The sequence below is a fragment of the Protomyctophum bolini genome (assembly GCF_963924005.1).
Source record: "Protomyctophum bolini genome assembly, chromosome: 18".
Classification (NCBI taxonomy): domain Eukaryota; kingdom Metazoa; phylum Chordata; class Actinopteri; order Myctophiformes; family Myctophidae; genus Protomyctophum; species Protomyctophum bolini.
Window position 1 is genome coordinate 38,909,112 of NC_137879.1, and position 26,660 is coordinate 38,935,771.

The window sequence follows — 26,660 nt, forward strand, 5'->3', positions numbered from 1 at the left end:
CTTTCCATTGGTTCAATATGTTCGAAACAACACAGAGACGTAAAAGGGGCATAGCACTGATTGATGCAAATAAAAAAATAAAAACAATGGAGTTAGGTGGTTTCCTCCCGACAGCAACGATGTATGCATACTGTGTATGTATATATATATATATATATACATGTACACATAGACATACGTTTATTTGGCATTTGTATAAAATAAAAAAATTACTTACTCTTTGGTGTGCCATAAATGGGCACCAAAAAAAACACTGTACAACTGTAACAAATTTCTTCTTTTTTAGATAAATGAAATGAACAAGTTGAATGATATCATATATACCTGCAGAGTAATCACATGAAAGCAGGAATATAGAAAGATATATTTCACCAACCTGAAAGAGAGCGTACTGTACGTACAGTAGTCCAGGACAGTTGAGTCTGAGTTGTCTCTTCAGTCCAGCAGCCTGCAGGCTATATATAGGCTGAGCAAAACTTGCTTTCACTTTCAGTTGTGCTGGCTGGTCTTTTCCTGTAAATGGCCTGATCTTCCAGAACTGTTATCGCTCGCTCGCACGCACGCACGCACACACGCACGCACATAAGGGTGTGTGCAATTATAGTTATACAATGCTATTCAGGGATCTGCCATGACAATAATAGTCACAGTATGGGACATTACAGCAGGAGTGTACAACATTTCAAATGGCCATAACCGGGCTGCACACTGCTGCGGCAGCGGCATGCAGAAAATGTGATTTGATTGTCACCACTTTGATTGATTGAAGTATTTATTAACAGTTTGCAGAATTACAGTACATTTCAAGCATATACAAAAACTGTTAACTGTGAGTGGACGACCCAATAATAAAGCATTAGCCAGGCCTACGCTTGTTTACAAGAGGGTCCACCTTGTTCAATTCATCATAGAGACGTACAAATATACACTTCTATATAGCCAAAAACAGGAAATCATCACAGAGGGGGTAATAAGGGGTAATTACACTCTCATGTATTTACACTCTCGTGTAATTTAAGCCAGCATACTCATGATCCAGAGAAACTAACTATAGTACAGAATCATTCATATGTATACGAAAACTAAAAAATAAAATCTGGTGATAGTTTATGTTCATAAACTCAGTTTTCCGATTTTCAGTTATATTTTAATGTTCATAAACTCAAATATTTGTCCAACTTCCAAGCTGTGTGTACAGCAGTGATACTCAACCTCAGGCCCGCGGGCCACATCAGGCCCGCGGGACCATTATGACTGGCCCACCAATGAAAATCTAAAAAAAAGAAGAAAAAAAAATCTGGAAAATGAAATAAAAATATATAAATCTGAATGAAGTTATCTTTAATTACATTATTATAAGTAATACTATTAGAGTTGTACTATTACTCGAATGAAAATAAAAGCTTGGGGGGGGGGGGGGGGGGAGATGCAATGCAAATGAAAGACATATACTGTGTATCCCTATTCCCTGACATAATGTTATAGCTAAACGGACAGAATTCTATTTTATTTGAATGATGAAACCCAGCTGCCATTAATAGTTGGAAATGGAAATTGCGGAAATTGCGGAAATGGTAATTGCGGAAATTGCGGAAATGGTGGAAATGGAAATTGCGGAAATGGAAATTGAGGAAATTGCGGAAATGGAAATTGCGGAAATTGCAGAAATTGCGGAAATGGTAATTGCGGAAATTGCGGAAATTGCTCTTCACTTATAGCTATCTATTTTCAGGTAGATTGTTTTATTTTACTCAGTCAGCCATATCACTACTTTTCATGAAAAAGGTCATAGCTGGGTAATCTATTTTCAGGCAAATTGTGTTTATTGTATTTTATTTTACTCAGCCATAACAATTTATTTTCTGTTAACCAACTTGCTGGCTGGCAGGCAGGCAGACAGCTACTCATAGACAGGCAGACAGACAGACAGCTACTCATGGAGAATTGGACAGGCAGGCAGTCAGACAGCTACTCATAGACAGGCAGACAGACAGCTACTCATGGAGAATTGGACAGGCAGGCAGACAGCTACTCATGGACAATTGGACAGGCAGGAAGGCAGACAGCTACTCATAGACAGACAGACAGCTACTCATGGACAATTGGACAGGCAGGAAGGCAGACAGCTACTCATAGACAGACAGACAGCTACTCATAGACAATTGGGCAGGCAGGCAGACAGCTACTCATAGACAGACAGACAGCTACTCATGGACAATTGGACAGGCAGGAAGGCAGACAGCTACTCATAGACAGGCAGACAGACAGCTACTCATGGACAATTAGGCAGGCAGGCAGGCAGACAGCTACTCATAGACAGGCAGACAGACAGCTACTCATGGACAATTAGGCAGGCAGGCAGACAGCTACTCAGACAGGCAGACAGACAGCTACTCATGGACAATTGGACAGGCAGGCAGGCAGGCAGACAGACAGACAGCTACTCATAGACAGGCAGGCAGACAGCTACTCATAGACAGGCAGACAGTAAGACAGCTACTCATTGACAGACAGACAAATAACTACTCATGGACAGACAGACAGGCAGGCAGGCAGGCAAAGAGCTACTCATGTTATGTTATTATGTTATTATAACAGCTACTCATGTTATGTGCAATAATTTGTGCAGTTATGGAAACAGCTCTTTGTGTTTATGCAAGAAAATGTAACACATTTATTTATTTACATATTGTGTGCATGCACATTGTACTTTGATACATTTTGCGGGGAAAAAAGCAATTGAAAGAGAGAAGTTATCAAGTATCATTAATGTCGTAATTTTATCTACTGGCCCCTGGCCCCTAGCCATTTTTGTAATGTGGCCCACAGTTAAATCTATTTGAGTATCCCTGGTGTACATAGTATGATCCCTTGCAGACTATTGGGTTACCGTTTTTTAATGGTCCCTTGTCCTTGAACATTAATTAAATGTCCAAGGTCCAACTACAAATGCATTTATTTCTATATGCTTTGTTTTATATTGAATTTGTATAGCCTATACGCACGTTTCCTAATTTTCTTTGGCCATTATACTGTACTGCTATTGGCCAAAGCGGCAATGTGTCAAGAGCATTTCTACAATTAATTTCACTCCTATATGCCACCAAAATGTGGAACGCCCTAACAACAGCCATTAAGACACGTGAATCCCTTGACTCCTTCAAAACCGCTCTCAAAGGGCACTCTATACAGACGTCCCCTTTCTCCCCTTGGCTCATTCATAGTCTGGATTTGGTCCAGATCGGGTGACCACCGGAGCTGAAATAACGTTGAGCCTGTTGTAAGTTTAATGCTTTAACATGGTCGTCCACAGTATAGGTTTTTGTATTGACTCTTGTGCTGTAGTTTTACATGTACAGTACCCGTTCTGCATACTGTGAAATAAAATAAATCAGTCAATCAATCAAAACAAGTGAATGGCATGCCATGCGCCCACATGGGTAATGATGTGTTACGGATGGAACCATTAAGGACACAGACTAAACATCCTCATCAGTCATGTTTATTTGCTTAATTAGTGAATCATCAAAAAGGCAAACAACCCCCTTTAGCATTTCAAACGTAAAATTAATTACCGAGGAGAAAAAAACAAACAAAAAGAAAATCAGACAATGCTTCGACTCAATACGTGACAGAACCACCAGATCATTCTGTCCTTTGGTTCATTCTCTGAACGCTGAGCCTTTAGCATTACTTAAAAAGGGAAGAACAATCTCAGACTTGTGTGAATTTCTGGGGGTAAATTGTCAGATATACTGTAGGATGATTGACCATTTGGAATTTCCTTTTGAAAAAGGAACGGACCCATCATCGGTCACAAACAACTCTGATGAAACGAAAGCTGCTCTTCCAGGGAGACGAAACGAGAGACTCGACTGAATTCAGACTGTCGAGACACACCAGACATGTTGTTCCGACATAATTATAATTCTTGTTTTAAAGTCACCGTTTTAGGGAGAAAAATAATGTATAACTTTCATCTCACCTCTACCCATCAAATCGCAGCATGTGACACAAGTTAACTGTGGAAACAATAACATTCTTGGCTAGAGAGAGAGAGAGAGAGCAATCAAAATGAAATATTGTAATAGCGCTCCTAACCTATACAGTATGTACTGTACCATTCTCTGTGGTGATGACTCCCTTGCTTCATGGGAGCATAATAATGTTACGTCACGAGGGTCTGATTTCCAGCAGCCTTAACCACGTAAGGCCGACACGCCATAATACGACAAAAGTGGACGATCTACAAGCTCAACACGTTGCACGACGTGTTGAGCTTGTAGATCTGATCTTCTAGATATTTTGTCCGCAAATTAAACACCGGTGTAGTAGAGTATGTACAAATGAAGTATATATATATATATGACTAGGTTATTTCTTTGAGAATGCCCCATATAGGGATGCGAGTGTTATAATGTGGTTAACACAAAGCATGACACAAGTCAGTCACACACCAGAGCAGATGCTCTGAACTCCTGGACTTTCTCCAGTACTTCTGACCTGGTTTAATTTGGGACTAATTTGTATCTTGAAACTCCTGGGGAATGCAATTAGCTGGGTGGTAGATTAGAAAAGTCTCTGTACTACGTACTGTACTTGTACTGTACTTGTCTCCAACACCGGAGTTGAGAAACACTGCAGTGGAGCGTGTGTACACTATATACATTCACTAAAACCAATGCTATCAGGGTTTCTACAGCAAAAGCCAGCTGTTCCCTTCAACAACAAAAAAACAAGTTAAATACTAGAAAATAGACATACTCACAGCTTTCATCACTCCATCAGTAAATCCCTTAACAGAAAAAAATAAAACGTTTGTCTGTGAGCTCTACTACCCCTTGAGAAGTTCTGAAGCATATTATTATTATTATTTGTATAGTCACTAAAAATCCAACCAACAAAACCTGCCAGCCTATATTGGTGTTATTGTACTGTCTGCGGATATCAGTACTGTGACAAATGAAACTCAATACTGAACGAAACAAGGTGAAATCAGGCATTCTTGAGACAATATTGCAAATATCTGCATTGTTGGAGAAGGAATTCCATCCAAAACCCTCAGCCCTATATGTACTGTACATTATGACATCATGCGAATGTGCTCCCATCATGGCTTCATGGCTATAGGGCTTCATCACAGTTAGTTGACTCGCTCTCCTTAAGAGCAAGGAATAAAACCAAACCCCATCAGAGTTACAAGCCCTGTAAAAGAGGCCATTTTAGGAACCCCCCCTCCTCGAGGAACCATGAGGCCGGGTCCCCTCGACCACACTTTGAGAGCCACTGAAATACAGCAAGGCTTTGCTGTCCCCCCCCCCCATTTCACCTGAGTTCACCCAAAAGAAAGAAAACAAAACAAAAGGAAATAAAGACAGACATTTCCAGACGTTTTGGTGTGCGCGTTGTTGTAAATACAAAGTTGTCTGTGTTAGACACGGACATTAGACTGAAGGACAAGTTTCTACCAAAAAACAAAGAACCAAACACCTACATATTGGTAACACTCCTCAATACAAAGACGACGCACCTGTGTGCTGAGGCGCTTCCATCACGCTTTAATTGGTGGCATAGTCATTGGTCACGCTCGGCTCCAATGACGTTATGAACCAAAAGCAAAGAACTTAATATAACCCTTTACAGTGGCATTATTTTGGCATATTAATTAACTAAAGGCAAAGTACTTTAAGTACACAAAATTACTCAGCAATTCATGAAAACCTTGGTTAAAAAAAAAAAAGTACTTTCAGTGGTGTAACTACACACATACAGAATGTGCATATTTGTGTCCTTATGTTGTGTTTTTAGTTTTTACACACCTGAAAATACACCTTTGTTTTTGTTTTTATTGTATACTTAAACAATACTGTTCCATGTCAAAATACACTAAAGTAAGACCACAGCAAAGTCAAACTATAAGAGCAGCATTTTAGATTTGGAAATCAAAGTTAATTTAAAAAAGGGAAGGAGGCTCCTGAAACAGGAGGCAATCTAAACCAATGGTTCCCAAACATTTTCATGTCAAGGACCCCCAAATTGACACTTATATATCATGCCCGCGGACCCCCATTTGCAAAAGACTTTTACGGCTCCAGCACCGATTCTCAACCATTGTAATGGACTGAGGACCCTCAGTTTGACATGCAATATTCTACGGACCCCCATTTAATGGCATTTCTCTCTCCGAGACCCCAATTTATATTGTAAAATCAATGTTAATTGAACTCTGAGTTACAGACCAATAAGGGCCCATTTGGTTCCAAACTATCATTTTGCTGGGGGCCCCCTGGAACTGCCTCAAGGACCCCACTTTGGGAACCACTGATTTAAACGGAGCAGAATGCATGCTGTATACATTCCCCGACACACACACGCACGCACACGCACCCTCCAGTTGTATGAAAAGACACTATGTCAGTAACAGTTATCTTGTACTGTACGCTGTTCTTATACAATCAGCAGAAGCGGGGTTCAAAAAAATCATAATAATTGTGCCACGGTGTAATCTGAAGGCGAGGCTTCACCGGTCTACCTCACACTCCCTGCTGAAAGGGGAAGGTTCCTCGGTAGAAAAGGAACAGCCCGAGTGGAATAGCACGAGAGTGGCGACACTATAGCGTTGACTCCCATTGTAACAACGGAATGCGGACGTGCTCATTCTACCTCAATGGGATAGTTCCAGTGTTTGGAACTATAGCCCAAAAGGCACCCGCGCTTTGCGGCGAGATCAAAACGTGTCGCCACTCTCTTACTAGATTACTCTGGGAACAGCGTAGTGACGGCTGAGCCACAATAGAGCTGGGCGACTGAGCGCTATACAAAAAGGTGCAAGGCTTCACGTCTGCTGCCCCCTGCATGTAAGCACAGTGACGCTTAAAAAGTTGTTCTCGCAAAACAAAAAGGAAGAAATTAGTACTCGGTGCTGAGAGAATAACTTTACGGTCGTCCTGTCCTGGTGTTGGGGGATACATCGAGTTACTCCGGGCCTATGGGAAAGCACTTAAAATAAATAAACGAGATGGTTCAGGTGGATTATTTTTTCGCCGTGTTGTTTAGCCTTTGCAAGTGCAAAATGCTATGTCAGCATTTAAAAACTTTGGAATAAAGCAACTTGTGTACACAGTTAAATTACAATACAAATGGAACCAAAGGTATATCTGTAAGTTTCAATTTGTACACCGAGGAATTGGCTGTGTATTTATTTAATTGTCGACATAAATTATGTCCACCCCAACACATACTCATACTGTATTGTTTACTGGGTGGTGTTCGAAGTTAACCCCATTTAGACCTGAGGACACGCGTGTGTCACATTAGCTTTTAACCACTATTTTAAACTTTAGCTGTTGAAAAATAGCAGATCTACAAGCTCATAGCGTGGCACAGAGTGCCGTGCTACGAGCTTGTAGATATGCAATTTAAAACTCAAATCTTTACTTCATGGGGGGGTCCCTGGAATAACCTATTTTCAGATGGGGGGTAGGTGGACAATTACATCATATTTGTGGGGTCCTTGACATGAAATATTGAGCACCACTGATTTAGAAACATACGGTATTTCAGAAAAGTGTCAGGATTTAGAAGATTTTTTTTTAATTTATTTTGACGTCAGGCCTAAACGGGTTAACAATCAACACCTCCACTCACAACAAGGGGGAGGAAAGCGTGCCTGAATTTCAGCTGCATCATAAAACACATTTGTTTTGTTTAGGTCGATTCGTTGTCCAAGAGTCAAGCAGAAAATAAAAGGAAGAAATGTAAAGACTTTTTTTTTTCTTTCATCCAGGTAACCAAAATGCCCTACACGCACGCGCACACACACACAGAGAATGAGAGAACATCCCCCCCAAACCACCCACCGTCCAAAACAAATTAAAGAAATAAAAATAAAAAGAATATATAATATTAACTCCGTAGTTATTCTAATAGTCATCATCATCATCATCATCGAAGAGGAAGAGTTTGCAGTTTGGCGCGGTCAGTCCAGGCAGTGCTAAGAGAGAGGGGGGTGCTTATTGGCCCGGCCTGATGTTTGTTCTGGTTTCTGACTGGTTGGTTGGTTGGGTGGGTGGGCGGGAGCAAGTTTAATTAAATAAGGTTAGGAAGCGAAGACCGTACGGTGGACTCCATGTTGCTCCCTGGAAGGAAAGAAACATGCGCAATTGAGACCAAGGAAGCTGAACGCGGAAGTGTTGGCTGCATATAGCCCATTGCAGCATGTTTCTTTCCTTCCAGGGAGCAACGTGGAGTCCACCGTACGGCCTTCGCTTCCTGTCCTCATTTAATAGTCCTTGGGTGGGAGGAGGGGGGGGGGGGGGGGGGGTAGGAGGGCACAGGGTGGGTGGGGCGAAGGTCAAAGTTCGAGATGGTAGGCAGCAGGAGGGTGTGGGGGGGTGTAGAGGAAAACAGCACGCCCTCTATAAGACAAGGACCCCCCCCCCCCCCTCTCCCTCACAGAGGAGGTGTTGGGGGAGTCGACCTCCTCTCCTCTCAGTCCAGCTCTATGGGGCTGCTGTCCTCCTGCAGTGCCTCCTCGCCCCCCTCCTCTTCCTCACCCGAACCCATCAGGCTGTTCAGCAGGTTACCTGGCAATCACACGCACAGATTAGATACAGGTGTGAAAGCACAGACATTAACACAACACATTTCACGCCATACGCGTCATTAGACGGGTTCAAACTATAAATCACTCGTCTGCCACGCCCGTAAATGTACGGGTTACGACGCCTCTTACGGCAGCCGCCTATGGCCTGAAACGGCATCCGAGAGAAAACAAAAACAGTTGAAAAACGGTCATCCGATCTCCATAGTCTCATAATGGCAGCGATCTTCAGCTCGGAATTAATCCTCAGATTTGGTGACATGAGATAAAGTATGCTCTTAACCAGGCCTGGAATTTCATCCTTTTAGTGTCAAGGCCACTTGGCCTTTAGTGTGGTCAACTTTTTGAGGGCACAATGCCAAGTGTCAGGGCATGAAGGCCATAAATTAAAACAATTATTTTAAGTCCCCGGTAATTAATTTAATTTATTTATAATTATTTTAGCGTAAAGGTTAAGGATGATAAAAAAGAATAATAATTCAAGGCGTACGTTGGTTCAGAACACTGTTTCTTAAATAAATAATCACAGCTTTAAATAACAAAATACCTACTGTTGTAAAATATTGTAAACATGTCTGTAACCTTTAACACCCTAGGCTAATTCATATACATTTAATTTGGGGGTCCTTAAAATTAAAATGGCTGAGGAGGATCACTGGGTTAAACTGTGTTAATTCACAGAAAATACAATGACAGACAGCCTACATTCATTTGTATAGCCCCGTTTCTTTTCTGCCTTGTTTGTTTTTGTTCTGCTCACTGCACTACTGTATTATATTGTCACAACTGTGTGATATGTTCCTTGTTTTTAATTTGCTTCTATTGTTTATACTGTGTAAATTGTTCAGCACCTTTTAACTTTGTTTCGAAAGGTGCTTTATAAATAAAATGTACTTACATAACCTTTGAATGAGGGCTTGGTTTAGAAAAGCCTATATTATATATAAGTAATATATTGAAAAACATATAAATGTAGATTTTAAGGCTAGACTGGCATTATGGCATTGTAGAGAGGTTAGTGACAGATGATATCTCTCCATTGTGGGGCTGCAGGACTGAGGACTCTGGAGTTAAGTCAACACAAAGTGTAAAAAGCATTTTGTACATTATCGTGTGCTTATGAACATTTACCACGTTATGTCCGCATTGATACAGAAATAAATGATTATTAAGCGAGCGACACGTGGTGTACAGTGAGAGCACTCTGGTGCTTTTTAGGCGATATTAGCCGTGGCCAGCGTTGGCCGTTTAAACAATTTACTCTTGTCAACTAACTAACGTAGCAGACGATAGCGTGGTAAATGGTGGAGGAGTCCTGCAGTCTATGCTGTTGCGTGGTGTTGTTTTGCGAGCTCATATGTCCATGAAGACGAGTCACGTTGGTCTCAACACACGGGCTCTGTGTGATAATAATCTTGAAGCACCGCGCCAGCCGGCACGAGTGTCAGTGAGTGAGAGCTGCGTGCTCTCTAGTAGGCAGCAGCGTGTGGGCTACACACGGTTTACTCTGTCAGTGCGTGCGTGTATGCGTGGCGCGGAGGAGGAGGAGGAGGGAGGAGGCAAAGCAACGCAAAATAATCAAACCACTTGGCAAATGGCAACGCGACTACAATACAGACAATACAAGTCTGCGTGAGACGTTTGGGGAAGGTTACCGTAATGACTGGAAAATTGCGCAGAGGAAAAAAAACGGTAAAATGAACTGCTGTGGGCGCCAGTACAATGCCCCTTGCTGCCACCCTTAGATCTCCATATATGGAGCTGAACTGTTCTGACATTCCATATGTTGAACTGGCTGTCCCCCCATGCCAGAGCGCCAGCGCACACCCAGCAGTCTGCCGTCACCCAGGCAGACACGGTGAAGGACGAGGTCGCGTCTCGCCCTCGGGGCGTCTTACTGGTCATTATACTGCTGCACATCGTTCATCACCGTCATCGTTAATTGTGATTTGGACTCTATTATTCACAGTGCTTGGCGTGGATGGCCCTTAGCTTTTGACATGCTGATACAGATTGTTGTGATGCTGTGATTGGCCTCGTATCCAAGCACCACCACACCGCTAGCCACCAGGAAACATGCAACATTTTGAGAGAAATAACCACGCATGCGGATTTTGCAACAAAACAAAACTTCACGCATGCACGGTACACACAAGCTTGCACACACGCACACGCACACACACACACACACACGCACCAAACACAAACGCACTCACCTAGCAATCCACCATATTGTGAGGACTGTTTGGGTGGAACTCCGAAGAACACCTGTCCTATCCTGTCCAAATACTGAGGACAACAATGACACATCACACACACACACACACACACATAAAATGATACCACAAAAGTGTTCACATTAATGATTTTACAACTGCATTTCCCGGAACAAAATGGATGTATTTTCTGCAGGGCCAGGCAAGGCAACAGATTTTCAAAAGTCACACACATTTCCAGCATTAATTTGTCATGGTAAAAATAAAAATAAAAAAGTTAATTGGGTTAAATCATCACACAGTAAAGAAAGACCTCAGTGTCAATGTATCCATTTGTAACTAGTGTGTACAACCAAATTGTAGTTGTAGTACACTCTTAAATTTACTGTACACACCATAACTAATAATAATAAAATCTCACCTCATTATACATAGGGTCCCTCTTCAAAGAGGGCTGATACTGCTCACACAGCACTGTGAAGACTGTTAGTTTCCCCCTAGGAGAGACAACACGTAGACGCATGAAACCGTATTCATTTAGAGTGTATAAGACCAGTGTTGTTTTCGGCAGCAAATTTAGTCTCTTGAATAGTTTATTTAGTTTTAGTCACATTTTAGTCACCTGGAATGGCCGCGATCGTCTCGGAATTATGCCTCGATGCAGTCGTGACTCGTAATGATGGCGTCGTCATTTGCTGAAAATAGCAGATCTACAAGCGACGCGTTGTGGGCTTGTAGATCGGCTATTTTCAGCATGCAACCAATTGTAAAATGACTTATACTGGATCTTTTGTCCACTAGTCCCTCCCTAACATTTTAGTCTAGTTTTTTAATTTGTTGAAGAAATTGTCAGTACATTAAAGGGGGTGTCAGTGATTTCAGTCAAAAACCCTTAGGTTTCGTTTTTGCCTTGGGACACAAGCTTTCATCCAATCAGGATAGAGAACAAAAAACGAAACCTAAGGTTTTTTGACCCCCAGGGGTTAACTGGGGACAGGGAGGAACTCCTTATATGGTCAGCACACTCTATAGTAGAGAGGATTATCACAACAAAACAAAAAAATAAGTGATATTTGAATTAAGTGAAATCACTGACTCTACCTTTAAAGGTGGTTGCACGTTTTTCGGAAAGCCGACGGATGCCTGAGGAAGGTCAGTAGGCCGAAAGCTTGCTAAATAAATACATTGATGGTGCGCAGATCTGAAGTTTTACAGCGGATGAGCGGGTGGTTCTTTTTACATTTTTTGTCGGAAAAACAGACAGAGAAACGCTGCTAAGAATCCGAATAAAGCGCTCCGTGTGCAGAGAGCTTTAGTCACTTCAAACACTACATAAGCTTAATACATTAGCAGTCTTAGAGAATAGTCAAAACTAATTCATGAAGTGCATGAATGGCCCACCGGTTGGTTGCCTGGGATGTGCCTTTTAAAACCGTTCCGAGCCAGCAGAACACACCAAGGCATTTGCCCGTTGGGCGGTGCCAGTGACAATACGGTAATGAAAATACGGTAATGCCTTGAAAGTAAAAACTTCCACACCGTTTCCCTGCTGTGTTCACAGGCAGGATCACAGGCAGAGCCGTCTGCTGTGGCTCTGCCCCACGGACATCAGCGCACTTGGCTACACACGGTTCACTGCTTGCTTGCTTGCTTGATACACGCTCTTAAATGTAAGAGCGTGTACGGGAACCCCCTTTTGGTGTTTTAATACTTTTGCTATTGAAAAACAGCAGATCTACAAGCTCATAGAGTGCCGCGCTACGAGCTTGTAGTTCTGCTCTATTTTTTTGAAATATCGTGAAAATGCGCCGCAATTCTTTGAATATATATTCTTTCAGAGCGAACGTTTTTTAACTCAAATCTTTGCTTCTGGGGGGGGGGGGGGGGTTAGAAAACTGATGGGATGAACATCAGGTATCGATCGTCTCTTTATCTCCATGAATAGGCGAACAAAGCTTCCCCGAGGGCGAGAGACACCGACACTGCATTCCAGAGGTCCTCGTCTGTGTTTCTGAATGGCCGTCGGCGGGGTTCTAAAAATGCCAATAATATATAGCTAACATTTTGTGACACGCCGTGAGCTTATATAGATGGGGAATTTTAACCGGTGTGTAACCACAGCGATTCATTATATGATACACTTCAGGGTCAAAAAATCAGCCTGTGCTGTATAGAACCCATTAGCTGCAGCAGGAATTCAGCCTATACACAGTATTATATGTACTTGCTATTTATGCCAGCATAAATAGTACCAATTCAGGTCCAACAGTGCCGTGTAGGCAGTGTTGTTTTTGGCAGCACATTTCTATTTTAGTTTTAGTCACAGTCTCTTGAATAGTTTTCACTTAGTTTTAGTTTGATTGATTGAAATATTTATTAACGGTTTGTAGAATTACAGTACATTTTAAGCACAAACTCAATACAGAGACTGTCGACTGTGAGTGGACGACCCAATTAAGCATTACACTTGTTTACAACAGGGTCCACATTGTTCAATTCATCAAAACATTTAGAGACGTACAAGTAGACACTTCTATGTAGTCAAAGAACAGAACAGGAATTCATCATGTCACATTTTAGTGAGTCACCTGGAATGTGTTAGTCGACTAAATGTCATGAGATTTTACTAAAAATGTGCTTTGGTGGGCCTTGATGCCGTCGTAATGACTGATTTTACACCGATCTACAAGCTCACAGCGACGCGTTGTGAGCTTGTAGATCGGCTATTTTCAGCATGCAAACAAGTGTAAAATGACTTATATACTGGATCTCTTGTCCACTATTCTCTTCCTTTTTTTTGCACTAGGTATGTTCGGGTGGTTTATGTATTATTTATATGCTGTATGAGTCACTGTGTACCTATTGTCTTCTATTGTAATGTATTGCATTCATGCATGCTGCAGTGGGGGTCTTTGGGTCCAAGACACATCTCACCTACAAAATAAAGTAACCTTGACCTCTAGACATGCTGTCAAACGCTCTTGTTGCACCAGCACAGGATCCCAGCCACAACAGACCGGACCTCAGATGGATTCACAGACACAGAATCTCTCCTATTATGCTAGATCCAGCGACACTGATGTTTGTTACAGTAAGTGTGACAGCCTTTGACCATTACATCCACTTGGAATGAATAACCCATTCTGACCGGGCACCCATTTTGGTGTTAGCATCATGTTATGCTTTACCTATTGAAAAATAGCAGATCTACAAGCTCATATCGCGCCACCGAGTGGCGCGATACGAGCTTGTAGGTCTGCTATTTTTGAAAAATTCGAAGAGCGACTGACATTTTTAGAATCTGATCTCAGGTCAGAATGGGTTCATCAGACCAGTGTGTGTCCAGTGGAAACCTCGTATGAATCTGATCTCAGGTCAGAATGGGATAAAGAACCAGGATCAGGTTTCGTATAAGCAGTGCTCGAGCATACCGCTTGGACACTGATCGACCCGTAGGACTTCATATTCTCGTGGTAAATGGTGCATTTATATAGCGCCTTCATCCAAGGTTTGCTTTACATAGATTGTGAATCATATTCACTCACACTCACACCCACAGATGGCGGCGGAAGCCATGCGAGGCACCAACCAGCACATCAGGAGCAATTAGGGGTTCAGAGTCTTGCTCAAGAACACTTCGACGCCAACTCTGGGGGAGTCCACAGGGTTCGAACGGCCAATCTACCCCTGAGCCACCGCCTGCCCTCGTGGACCTTGTGACTGATATATATATATATATATATATATATATATATATATATATATATATATATATATATATATATATGCTTCTTATGTTTAAAATAAGTATGTCAGAGTGGCATATTGTCGTTAGTATCAGCAGACAAGATCACCTGATCACCTAAAACTTGGGTATGGATGGATAGGCCTTTAGAAACACCTAGTTAATTAATCCTCCCATATTAGGCCTTTCATTAACTCTGAGCACCGATGATGTGATGCTCTCATGAAAAGTCTGCTTTAAAGTCCTTTTTTTGAGCACCGAGCACTTTTCATTTATCACATTTTGTTGTTTGTCGTTTTGGAATATAAGAAACGGAACCGTTTTGCATCGGTTCGGGGCTCCGTCTTATTTGCATGCTTTAGAGTGCGAGATTCTTGACTCCGGAAGACCTTCAGTATCCATCCAGTTGCCCCATCCGATCCTAAAGCTTTCTAGACCACTTTACTTATGGGACTAGCAGATCGATTCTCACAAAAGGCGTTGTACAGATGGAGTGTGAAAGAGAGAAGGTCACATTTAAACCAAATACCATTTTCAAGAGGAACTTAAAATTCAAAAATGCATTTCTTGAGGGAACAAATAATAATCAGGTCGGCAATGGTAAAGTAGATAATAAACAAAACATGACAAAAATCTTTAAAGATCTACAGGAGGGTTCTTTTGACAAACAATGTGAAAGTGGCCCCTCACCCGTCCACAGCCAGCAGGAGAAACCAGATGAAGTTGAGGAGAGGTTGAACGAACGGGGGACCCTTCTCTATGGACGGATGCTTCTCTGTGTACGTCTCGAACACCGTGGAAGCACTGGTCTTGTTCTTCAGACACAGAAACCTGTGGGTGGAGGAGAGGAGAGGAGGAGGTCAGGGGTGGAAGCACTGGTCTTGTTCTTCAGACACAGAAACCTGTGGGAGGAGGAGAGGAGAGGAGAGGAGGAGGTCAGGGGTGGAAGCACTGGTCTTGTTCTTCAGACACAGAAACCTGTGGGTGGAGGAGAGGAGAGGAGGAGGTCAGGGGTGGAAGCACTGGTCTTGTTCTTCAGACACAGAAACCTGTGGGTGGAGGAGAGGAGAGGAGGAGGTCAGGGGTGGAAGCACTGGTCTTGTTCTTCAGACACAGAAACCTGTGGGTGGAGGAGAGGAGAGGAGGAGGTCAGGGGTGGAAGCACTGGTCTTGTTCTTCAGACACAGAAACCTGTGGGTGGAGGAGAGGAGAGGAGGAGGTCAGGGGTGGAAGCACTGGTCTTGTTCTTCAGACACAGAAACCTGTGGGTGGAGGAGAGGAGAGGAGGAGGTCAGGGGTGGAAGCACTGGTCTTGTTCTTCAGACACAGAAACCTGTGGGTGGAGGAGAGGAGGAGGTCAGGAGTCAGACCCAGAAACCTATGGGTGGAGGAGAGGACAGGACAGGAGGTCAGGAGTGAGGGATGGACAGGGGAGGGTGAAGGTGAAAGGAACAGAGATTGGTGGAAAAAAATGGTAAAGGGTGCATTTATATAGCGCCTTTACATAGATTGTGTATGTGTATTGTCCCATTCACACACACACACACACACACACACACACACACACACACACACACACACACAGATGGTGGCAGAAACCATGCAAGGCACAAACCAGCAAGGACACTTCGACAGTAACTCTGGGGGGGGGGGGGGGGGTTCGAACTGGCAAACTTGTGGTTGAGAGAGAGAGAGGAGAGAGAGAGAGAGAGAGAGAGAGAGAGAGAGAGAGCGCGCCAAAGAGAAAAACAAAATTAAGATTGCAGATAAAAAGAGGAAGAGACAGAAGAGTCAAAGAGGACATGACGGATAAAAGAGGATATAATAGACAAGAGAGAGAATGGCAAAGGTTGTGACTGTGAAAGCGGAGTGGGACAGACCTGCTGACAGGCACAGAACTGATCCACAAACAGACATACAGTCTGTGTGTGTGTGTGTGTGTGTGTGTGTGTGTGTGTGTGTGTGTGCGAGAATGCTCTTGTAAAGGGACTTTTATTTAAACCTGAAGGGCAAACAGTACGATATAAATTAATACATCGCCACCCAGACACTTCGTCGTTCCCCAAACTCAGGAGCAACACGACTGACGGCGGTTGGATTACAGTATGCAAGGGCAACGATGAAAGGCGAGTGCGATCATTACATGACCAAAAGCTTTATTTGACTCACAAAGACGCGAGCATTTGATCATCAACACGGAGTTAATAAATGCACATTGCCGTCGGAGAGGAACACTCCCTCTCCATCCTGCAGGGACTCCCAGATAGTGATGGTGGGACAGATCCATCGGCTCAATATCTAACCGTTCCCCGAAGCTGTGAAGGTTACCAACGGAATGGAGTTCCTCACATTGCAAGGTCTCTCTCGGTGACAGTTGCAGGGTTTGGACTAGGTTTGGATCAGCTGAGCCGATTGGTCTGTTGTATAAACCCCTCAGTTAAGGATATTATAATATCCAGTTTTTTGCCCTGATAATAATTGAGCGCTGAAGTCCTGACGTCACTCGCTCATCCCCTGGTTCATAGAAGTAATTTCTCTGTGGAGAATAACATTGGGTCATCTTAGAATAGTCTCATATAAGCATTGTGGTCCCAAAAAAAAATAGCTGTCTCTGCGTTATTGTCAGGGAGGTGTCTCTGTATCGTTTATGACAGTCAGTCCCTCATACTGTATATGATAGTCTGTTTCTAGCGAAAATGTAACTAATTCAGTAGCAGAAACATTAGCGTTTTCTCTCAGTCTGTTGATTCTAGGGATGTGTAAATGTGTCCAAAATGAAAATCGATTTGTATAATTCAATATTAACGATTAATCGGTTTTTTTGGGGGGGGAGGGGGGGGGGGACTTTTTTTTAAAATATATATTTTTTTTTTATGAACCCTACAAATAAAATAAAAAATAAATCTTCCCCCCAAGGGGTACCTAAGTCAAAAAAGTTTGGGAACCCCTGATGTAGATGATTAACAATTAACAAAAAAATACGATTATCGATTATTAATTTTCATCATCGATTTCGGGTCCTATTAACGATAATCGATTAATCGGACCCATCCCTAGTTGATTCTTCATATCCATAAGAGTGAAACGGCCCGGGATGACATGTTTATTTTTTCAAACACAGTTCTTATACGAGGCGATCTAAAATCCCCCCCTATGGGGATTACAATGCAAATAAAAAGTACATGAACCTGTGCATTTGCGCCCTCTACCGATCAGACTTCAGTGCTCTAGACCAGTATTGGAATATCCCCATTGTAGTGGGCATTCTTCCCACTAACCTTTCATACTGATTCCATTTAGCTGAGACAGACACTAGAAATACGAAAGCTTGAGAGGTGGACAAATTAAATAACGTATTCAATCAAACAGCGTAGGAGAGAGTGAGTAGACATCGTAGCAAGACAGCAGAGGGAAACGCTGTGGGAGAGACTCAGCAGAGAAGGCTCTGGTGGGATCTGATCCCAGGCCAGCACCTACTGTAGGTAGGTATATTCCAGACTAGAGGTTAACCCATTTAGACCTCTGTGACATCTGTGTCACCTTATAGCTTTTAACCACTTTAACCATTATTTTAAACTTATTTTAAACTTTAGCTGTTGAAAAATAGCAGATCTACAAGCTCATAGCGCTGCACTCGTGAGCGTGTAGGTCTGCTATTTTTGAATTTTTTGTGAAAAAAGAAATCAGTAGAATCTGGTCTCAGGTCTCAATGGGTTTTAACTACACAATTAACAGACCAACCAAGCAACAAGCGTCAGTATGGGGCATTACCAAGTGTAACAGAGAAGATAGCAGCGAGGAGGATGAGACTAGCTGGCCACTGTCACAGACAACAAGAACTCCGGGCCAAAAAGCTTGTACTGTGGGAACCAACACACGGGCATCGATCGAGAGGACGTCCCACACCTACCTATGTGGACGCACTAAAGAAAGAAGCTGGTGCATAAAGCACAAATGAGCTGGTCAGAGATGTATGGAGAACCGAGATGACTGGAGACGCCGATGGAGTGCTCGTCTGAGGACGACATGGAGAGAGAGAGAGAGAGAGACCAACAGACCAGGAAGCAGTGGCTGACTTACTGTAGGACGGCTTGCACCACAAACATGTCCACCTCGGTCCTGAAGCCCCGCGCCGCAGAGTACTCCACCAACATCTGGGCACAGCCCTCCCCGTCCGACGAGTGGAGGAAGTGGTAGCGAGACTCGCTGTAGTTTTGCTCTGGAATTAAGATTAGTTTTTTAATAAATAATTAATACCATCTCGATTGACTAAGTATCAATACAGAGCTTCCGCTTTTTTTTTTCTTTGAGGGGCGCTATAGCCCCTCCTAATATTCAGCCATTAGTGATTCTCGTCTTAGACAAACATTCAATTCCCATCGACGATGAATGGAGAATTTACGCCATGTGTCTGAGCAAATCGACATGTTAGGTGATGATGATATAGGAGCCCCCTCACTCCTATGCCCAGCTTTGTGTGTTTGTGTGTACCCCATAGCGACGGTTTGATTGGCTGAGCAATATGTGTACGCCATAGCGATGGTTTGATTGGCTGAGCACGGAATGTGATGCATGATGATGTATAACGCTAAATGCACTGCAGCCACATTGGGGAAAAAAAGGCTGTTCTCTTCCTTACTTCTTTCATACTGTAGGAGTTACCGATGATACTTAAGCAATATTACACGAGAGGGTGTGGGTTAACGTGATTATCGCCACGACAGTGATGCAGGTCAGGAACGAGACGAAGTCGACTTCCGCAAGCATCACCAAATACGGATAATTCTGGTGGTCCTTGACATGAAAAAGGATGAGCACCACTGACATAGAAACATGAGTTGTTTTTTTTCCAGAAAACTGTCATGATTTTTAGAATACATTTGTAGAATCGAACTTATAGGTCTAAATGGGTTAATACTTAATGTCATTGGTAACAACTGTGAAGGAAGTGAAGAAGAGGCTCAATTTCCTTCCAATGTGGCCGCCGTGTGGCCTGTGCATTAACCCATTCTGAACGGGAACCCATTTTGGTGTCGCCATCATGTCATGCTTTAGCTATTGAAAAATAGCAGATCTACAAGCTCATAGCGCGCCACCGAGTGGCGCGCTACGAGCTTGTAGGTCTGCTATTTTTGCAAAAATCGAAGAGCGACTGACATTTTTATAGAATCTGATCTCAGGTCAGAATGGGTTAATCAGACCAGTGTGTGTCCCAGTGGAAACCTCGTATGAATCTGATCTCAGGTCAGAATGGGTTAAGAGCCTGTGTGTTGTTGAGTTGAAACGCAACCGTACCTTTCCACAAGGTGACAGCCATCAGCTGGTGGAATTTGGGGTGGCCCAGCTTGCTCGAACCGCCCGTCGACCATTTGAGGGCTCTGGACACGAATGCTACTCTCTCTGGGGAGTTGGGGTCCGTCAAGCTGAATAACTTAGCCAGATGTTCTGCACGCACACACACACACACACACACACACACACACACACACACGCACACACACACACACACACACGTCAGTGACTGCAACCACACAGAGCTTTCTGATTGAGGAGGGAGGGAAATCGCTCACCTATGATTTCCTCTTCGACTTTTGTCTCCGATTTCTCCAATGACTCTAGTACCAGCATGGAGAGATCGGCTGCACTGTTTTGCTACGGAAGAACATGGGCAGGCGAAACAGAATTAGTAAAAAAAAAAAAAAAGAAGAAGAAAAAGAATACAAGAGAATTTGCATTAAAAACATGTCATTTAATAAAATTCATGTACTAGGGGTTGAAAAGAGAAGTCCAGATCATTGCATCTACCATGCATGCAAAAGGTCAATCAATGCGTAGTATGCAATAATGAACCGTCTGCACAAATAGCCAATTATTTTTTACCCCCTTTTTTTTTTTTTCTCGCAATTTAGTCATAACCAGTGGCCTCGTGGTTATAGAGTGTCCGCCCTGAAACTGGGAGGTCGTGGTTCGATCCCCGCCCGGGTCATACCGAAGACTCTAAAAATGGGAGCCAATGCCTCCCTGCTTGGCAATCGGCATCAATGGGTTGGATTGGGGGGGCTCAAATCAACTAATCAAAATGATTTCCCCTAAACACAGCGGGTCGTGTTCCTACAGACAATCAGTCAAGCCGGCTGCACTGCGGTGTATTCTAAGCCCACCGCGGCTAGTCTCTGCGGGGCTGGACAGGTATCCCTGCACCACCTCCAATATCATGGTGATCACACACACAGTATAGTGGTTGAACTTGAAGTGCTCCTAACTCAACTTATAAAAGAGTGAGAGTGAGAGAGAGAAAGGAAGATTCTACGATAGTATAAAATATGCACCTCTTGTGCTGCGTTCACACGGGGCAGATTAAAAGATACGGTCTACCATTCATTTTCAATGGAAGCCGGCGACACGAAGAAGCATCTGACGTTTATAGCTGCTGCAAAAGCCACTAAAACATTCCGTGCTAAGATGATGTCTCTAACAAAAGCGTCTATAAAAAAAAAAAGCTATTATTAAAGCTTTACAAGGATGTTGTCCGGTTGAAAAGTTAATGGAGAATCTTTGCATCTGCCAGTGCGAACGCAGCATTTTTACTTGAATTTAGAATGACACCACAGTGAACAAGTCAGTGCCAGTAGCTGACACACCACGTGTACCTGGTTATAGCTGAAGAATAGTATTGCACCGTTGTACATCAGCTCTCTGGCCTCTGCATGCTTGGCCTGTGACATATACCTGTGTGGGAGGAGGGACAGGTATGTATGCGTCAGTATTTGAGGAAGCTACAGGATAGCATTGAAGTTTTACCACCATGCACAGAGTCAAGCTGGATTCATTGTGTACAGTAACACATTTAACAAACACGAGAGGAAATAAGTCACATTGCTGCGTTCATTTAATTATACAACCCAGGTGCTACATACCGAGACATTTTTTCTCGGGTTTCCTATGGTCTCTCTCTCTCTCTCCTACACCATCTCCCTCTTAGCTTTACTACGAGTAGGGTCTGTTTCTCAGCATTCCTACGCTACGCTCTGTGTCTCCTACACCGTCTCACTCTCAGCTTTTCACCTGTGTGTCTCTCCTCTCAGCTTCCTGTCTGTCTCTCCTACAGTCTCTATCTCAGCTTTCCTACTGTCAGTCTCTCCTACACTAGCCTTGGAAACCCAGCTCCTGCACTGTCTCCCTGTAAACTTTCCTATACCGTCTGTCTCTTCTGCACTGTCTCCCTGTCAACTTCCCTACTGTCTCTCGGCTGTCTGCCTGTCAGCTGGCCAGTCTGTCTCTCCTACACTGTCTCCCTGTCAGTGATTGATTGAAAGTATTTAGTAACAGTTTTCAGAATTACAGTAGGTCAAGCGCAACTCAATACAAAAACTGTCAACTGTGAGTGGACGATCCAATAAAGCATTACACTTGTTTACAAGAGAGTCCACCTCTTTCAATTCATCATAACATTTAGAGACGTACAAATATACACTTCTATAAAGCCAAAAACAGGAAATCATCATAGAGGGGGTAAATAACAGGAGAAAAAACATACAGTGAAGGAGACAAAGGGTGGGTGGGGGATTCAGATTTTACGGGGGCCAGTTTCGAATTGCAGCCGTCCGTAGGTGCCCTTTGAGAGCGGTTTTGAAGGAGTCAAGAGATTTGCATGTCTTAATGACTGTTGGCATTCCACATTTTAGTGGCATAGGAGCGAAATGAACTAAGTCTCTTGTTTGTACCGAATCTGGGTTGCACATGGTTAGTTGAACTCCCTCTGGTGTTGTGGGTGTGGACTTTGTTGACATAAAGGAAGTATTTAGACAGGTACATGTCGAATATTGTGGACCAGACCCATTGCAAGATGCTGTACTCAGTCGTCAACCCTAAGCCATTCCAGCCTGTCAAAGTGGGCAGGGGTGAGGTGGGTTCGGGGAGTGAGGCCAAGTAGTAGCCTGACCAGTTTGTTTTGGGAAGTCTGGAGCCTTGTCAACTGTCCTACTGTCAGTCTCTCCTACACTGTCTCCCTCTCAGCTGTCCTACTGTCTGTCTCTCCTACACTGTCTCCCAGTCAGTTGGCCAGCTGTCTCTCCTACACTGTCTCCCCATCAGCTGTCCTACTGTCTGTCTCTACTACACTGTCTCCCTCTCAGGTGTCCTACTGTGTCTCTCCTACCTACACTGTCTCCCTCTCAGCTGTCCTGTCTGTCTCTCCTACACTGTCTCCATCTCAGCTGTCCTACTGTCTGTCTCTCCTACACTGCCTCCCTGTCAGCTGGACAGCCTGTCCCTCCTACACTTGTCTCTCGGCTTCCATACCGTCTGTCTGTCTCACATTGTCTTGTCTGACTGTGGCCTTCTCATAATAGTCAGACATTACATTTATACATAAAACCTTTCCAGTAAAAACTCATAAAGCTGTCTTTGCAAGCGTCAGTCTGACGCTAAAACCACGTAGCTAGTTAGCCACCTAGCTACTGCTAGCGGTGCCATTATGTGACATTAAAACACATGACGCACACAAACTACTAGCCAATAAGAAACACGGAGGCGCCCTGGTTGGGCGGGCTCCCGTCGCCGCACCGCCAATGACAAACGAGCAACGGTGGAAGCACGTTTGACAGGCAGAAAGATCTGGAAGGAAGGAACACACAGGGCAGTGTTGCCATGTCAGCTTATTATAAGCGACTTTGGGCTTGTTTTTCCTGTAAAGTTGCTTGTAAATATTGTTTGCTGTTTTTGGGGCTTTTTCATTAAGTACAGTAGTTTATTTATTTGGGCTTGTTTCCTAATCGTTTAAACCAGTGATTCTCACATGTTCATGTCAAGGACACCCCCCTGAGCCCAGATTAATGCATTTGTCACAGGAACACCCCCATACAAGAGTACTGTTGTTACAATGTTTCATAAAGAATATTCCACATTGTTATTTTTTTTTCTTCCATGATAGTTTTGAAAATAGCCTAGTGTAGTGGTTCCCTTGGAGAGTTTCAGGGGGTCCCCAGCTAAATGATAGTTTGGAACCCAATGTAACTCTGAGAGTGTACAAATGGAACCAAATGGACCCGATAACTTTGAGTGTGTACAAACTACAAATGGAAACAAAAGGACCCTAACGGCCCCGGGTCCATTGTACACTCTCAAGAATTAAATTAACATTGATTTTACAATATAAATTGGGGGCCCCAGAGATATAAATGCCATTAAATGGGGGTCCGTAGACTAATGGATGTCAAACAGGGGGGTCCTTGAAATTAAACTGGTTGACAATCACTACTAGAGCTATAAAAATCTAAATCTGGGGGGGAAATTAGTGCCAAATTGGGGGTCATTGACATGAAAAAGTTTGGGAACCACTGGCCTAGTGCAGTGAACATGGTGGACCCGCTTGTAAACAAGTGTAATGCTTAATTGGGTTGTCCACTCACAGTTAACAGTCTTTGTATTGAGTTTGTGCTTGAAATGTACTGTAATTCTGCAAACTGTTAATAAATATTTCAATCAATCAAGTTGCTTGTGTAACGCCTGGGGGGATTCGAACTCGGGTCTCCCGCGTTAAAGTCCAACATCTTAACCACTAGACCAAAGGGATATCCCCATGGACTGGGGGAGATATTAGACTTTTTAGGCCATCATGATCAGACTGAGACTCTGAGCCACTCTGCTACACTTGCTTTTGGGCTCGTTTTCATAGACCCGGTTGCTTATTTCTCTCTCGCAACAAAACATGGCAACACTGCACACAGGCAGACAAGAGGAGGCCCGCCTGGCTAGTGGCTAACACACACACACACACACACACACACATACAGATGATTATAAACTTGAACACAGAAGAGACAGTTTGTTGTTGTTCTTCCTCACCTAAAGAACAGCGTCCTGTACATCTGGTGCGCCTCGTAGTAGTCTCCCTTCTCCACGCTGGCGCGCAGCTTGCCTTCCACCCGCTGCACGCCGCCGCGGTTCCTGGCGGCGCTGCTGGCCGTGATGGTGGCGGAGGAGCAGCGGAGCTGGGCCTCCTGCTCCGACGACATGGTTGTTTGTTCTGTCTGCCTGCTAGCTCTGGTGCTCTGCCTCTCTGGTCTGTCTGCTCTGCCTCTGCCCAGTAGCAGCACGATGCGATGCGCTGCTCCGTTCACACGCAACACGACAACACGCCCCTTCGCGCTTGCCGTAGTAGTGTTTTTATGACTCTGATCCGGTCTGTTGTCTGTCTACACAGCGGATACGGAAAGTGTGTGTGTGTGTGTGTGTGTGTGTGTGTGTGTGTGTGAGTGCGTGCGTGCGTGCGTGCGTGCGTGTGTGTGTGTGTGTGTGTATGTGTGTGTGTGTGTGTCATGGTAAAAAAGAAGGGAGTCCACACAAGTCAAACATTTTAAACAATAAATAATGCAATACTTAAAACATAAACTGCAAGGGCTGTGTGTGTGATGTGTATTTTGTCTCAAAGGTTAATCAGTGGAATACCGGATGACTCACCCCGGTGAGATGTCTTCACTTTTGGTGAGTCGTCTTCACTTTCCGGGGTGAGTTCTCTCTGAAAACTCACCCCGGAAAGTGAAGACGACTGAGAACTCACCCCGGAAAGTGAAGGCGACTCACCAAAAGTGAAGACAACTCAATCAAACTCAACACAATCGTATGTTTGTGTTGTTGCTCACCAATAGGCTACCGCTCTCCATGGTGCTGGAGGTGCAGGGCTCCTTACGGCTGCCCAATGGATATATTGCAGACCACGGCCATCTTAAATGGCAAGGTGCTAACAAGGTGCAACTTCCCATTGCCAGCCCATTCATCCATTCCAAACAGAAAAGTCCCATCGGATTAGTATATCACAACGTCAAACTCACCAACATTGCAGCTGTACGAAAAGCTTGAATTATTCTCTTTCTATTCTCAAAGTGTTTGTTTCATGAAAATCCACTGTAGACATGTTATGAGTTACTTAGTTGCAGGTGATTATTTTTCTAAGTGTTGCAGTTTGGAAGTGCTCATTAGTCATTAGATATCCCTCAACTGCCCTGGTAGTGCGTACCACCTGTTTTGAATTTGCACATAATGCAGGAGGCAGCAGGACATTGCTTTACTGAAAACGAGTGCTTCCAAACTCTGATGGCAAATGGTCGAAAGCACTTATTTCTCCACCATTATGCCCACTGTTATTGACTACCTTTATATTTAAGGTAGTCGGGCTGAGCTTGAGCTGAGCTGAGCTTGTGTATCTGCAATTTTTGAATTTTTGTGTGTGAGCCTGACTTTTTGCTGCGGTACCCTGGTACCCCCAAGGACCCTTATGGGTCTCTTTTAGAAGCACTGAATTAAGTTACCCTTAAAAGAAATCTGGAGACAAACACAATGGGTGGGTGGGAGTCCCATTGATTAAAACAGCATGTGTTAAAAAACGAATTCATAATAAAATATACAGCAAATTCACTTTTAGCAAGGTGAATATTATATAATTAATTACAAGTAAGTCAAATGTATAAGCTTGTAGATAAAAACGGTTCTACATTGTCTAAAACTACTGCTATGAGTGCACAGACTAATTCCACTGCAAGTGATAGAACAAGCTTCATGTGCATTGCAGGTTTGCTGCCTCCAAAACCATACATATATTATATACACAGATAATGTTCCACCATATTGATTTTATTTTATTTAGCACAGTATAAAAACAGTACAAAAGGGATATAGGAAGATATAGTGGAACATAAACAATGGAGGAGGCAAGAAGCCCAGAGTGCTTATACAACAAAACATAAAACAAGAAAATAAAAAAAATGATTTGAATGCAATACATATTATTTACAGATAACATCATTGCATAGTATAAAAATAAAAGTTTGAGAACAAAACAAAAAACTTGATTATCTGTAACACAATCGAAAATGGATTGTCAACATAGATGGAACAGGCATATAGGCCTACGCTTCTATATAATTATGTAAAAATAATACATTCATATCAGGGAAAAGATAATGATTAGAATAAGAATAATTTAAGTGATCTGGTCAATCAGAACATTGATCCCATGGGACCAGATAACACCAGCATTATGATAATTAGCCTATATATGAATACATCATTTTGTGCTCAAGGCTTAGTTATGTCTGTC

General features: G+C 43.3%; 1 protein-coding gene across 1 annotated transcript; it reads right to left on the reverse strand.

Annotated features, from left to right (window-relative positions):
* Nucleotides 1-5,387: 5,387 nt before the first annotated feature.
* get4 (guided entry of tail-anchored proteins factor 4) lies at nt 5,388-24,716 on the reverse strand. The gene is made up of 9 exons (XM_080789522.1): nt 24,410-24,716; nt 21,214-21,292; nt 20,134-20,215; nt 19,859-20,008; nt 18,644-18,782; nt 15,254-15,394; nt 11,240-11,315; nt 10,819-10,891; nt 5,388-8,585 (listed from the first exon to the last, which is right to left on the reverse strand). Exons 1-9 carry the CDS (start codon nt 24,577-24,579, stop codon nt 8,491-8,493), a joined length of 1,005 nt encoding a protein of 334 aa, XP_080645648.1. The 5' UTR covers nt 24,580-24,716; the 3' UTR covers nt 5,388-8,490.
* Between the last annotated feature and the right edge of the window lie 1,944 nt (nt 24,717-26,660).

Coding starts and splice junctions, on each gene's coding strand:
- get4 (XM_080789522.1), bottom strand. CDS start 24,579: ATGTCGTCGGAGCAGGAGGCCCAGCTCCGCTGCTCCTCCGCCACCATC. Junction 15,395..18,643: donor GTGGTGCAAGCCGTCCTACA/GTAAGTCAGCCA, acceptor CTCCACCCACAG/GTTTCTGTGTCTGAAGAACA. Junction 8,586..10,818: donor ACAATATGGTGGATTGCTAG/GTGAGTGCGTTT, acceptor TGTGATTGCCAG/GTAACCTGCTGAACAGCCTG.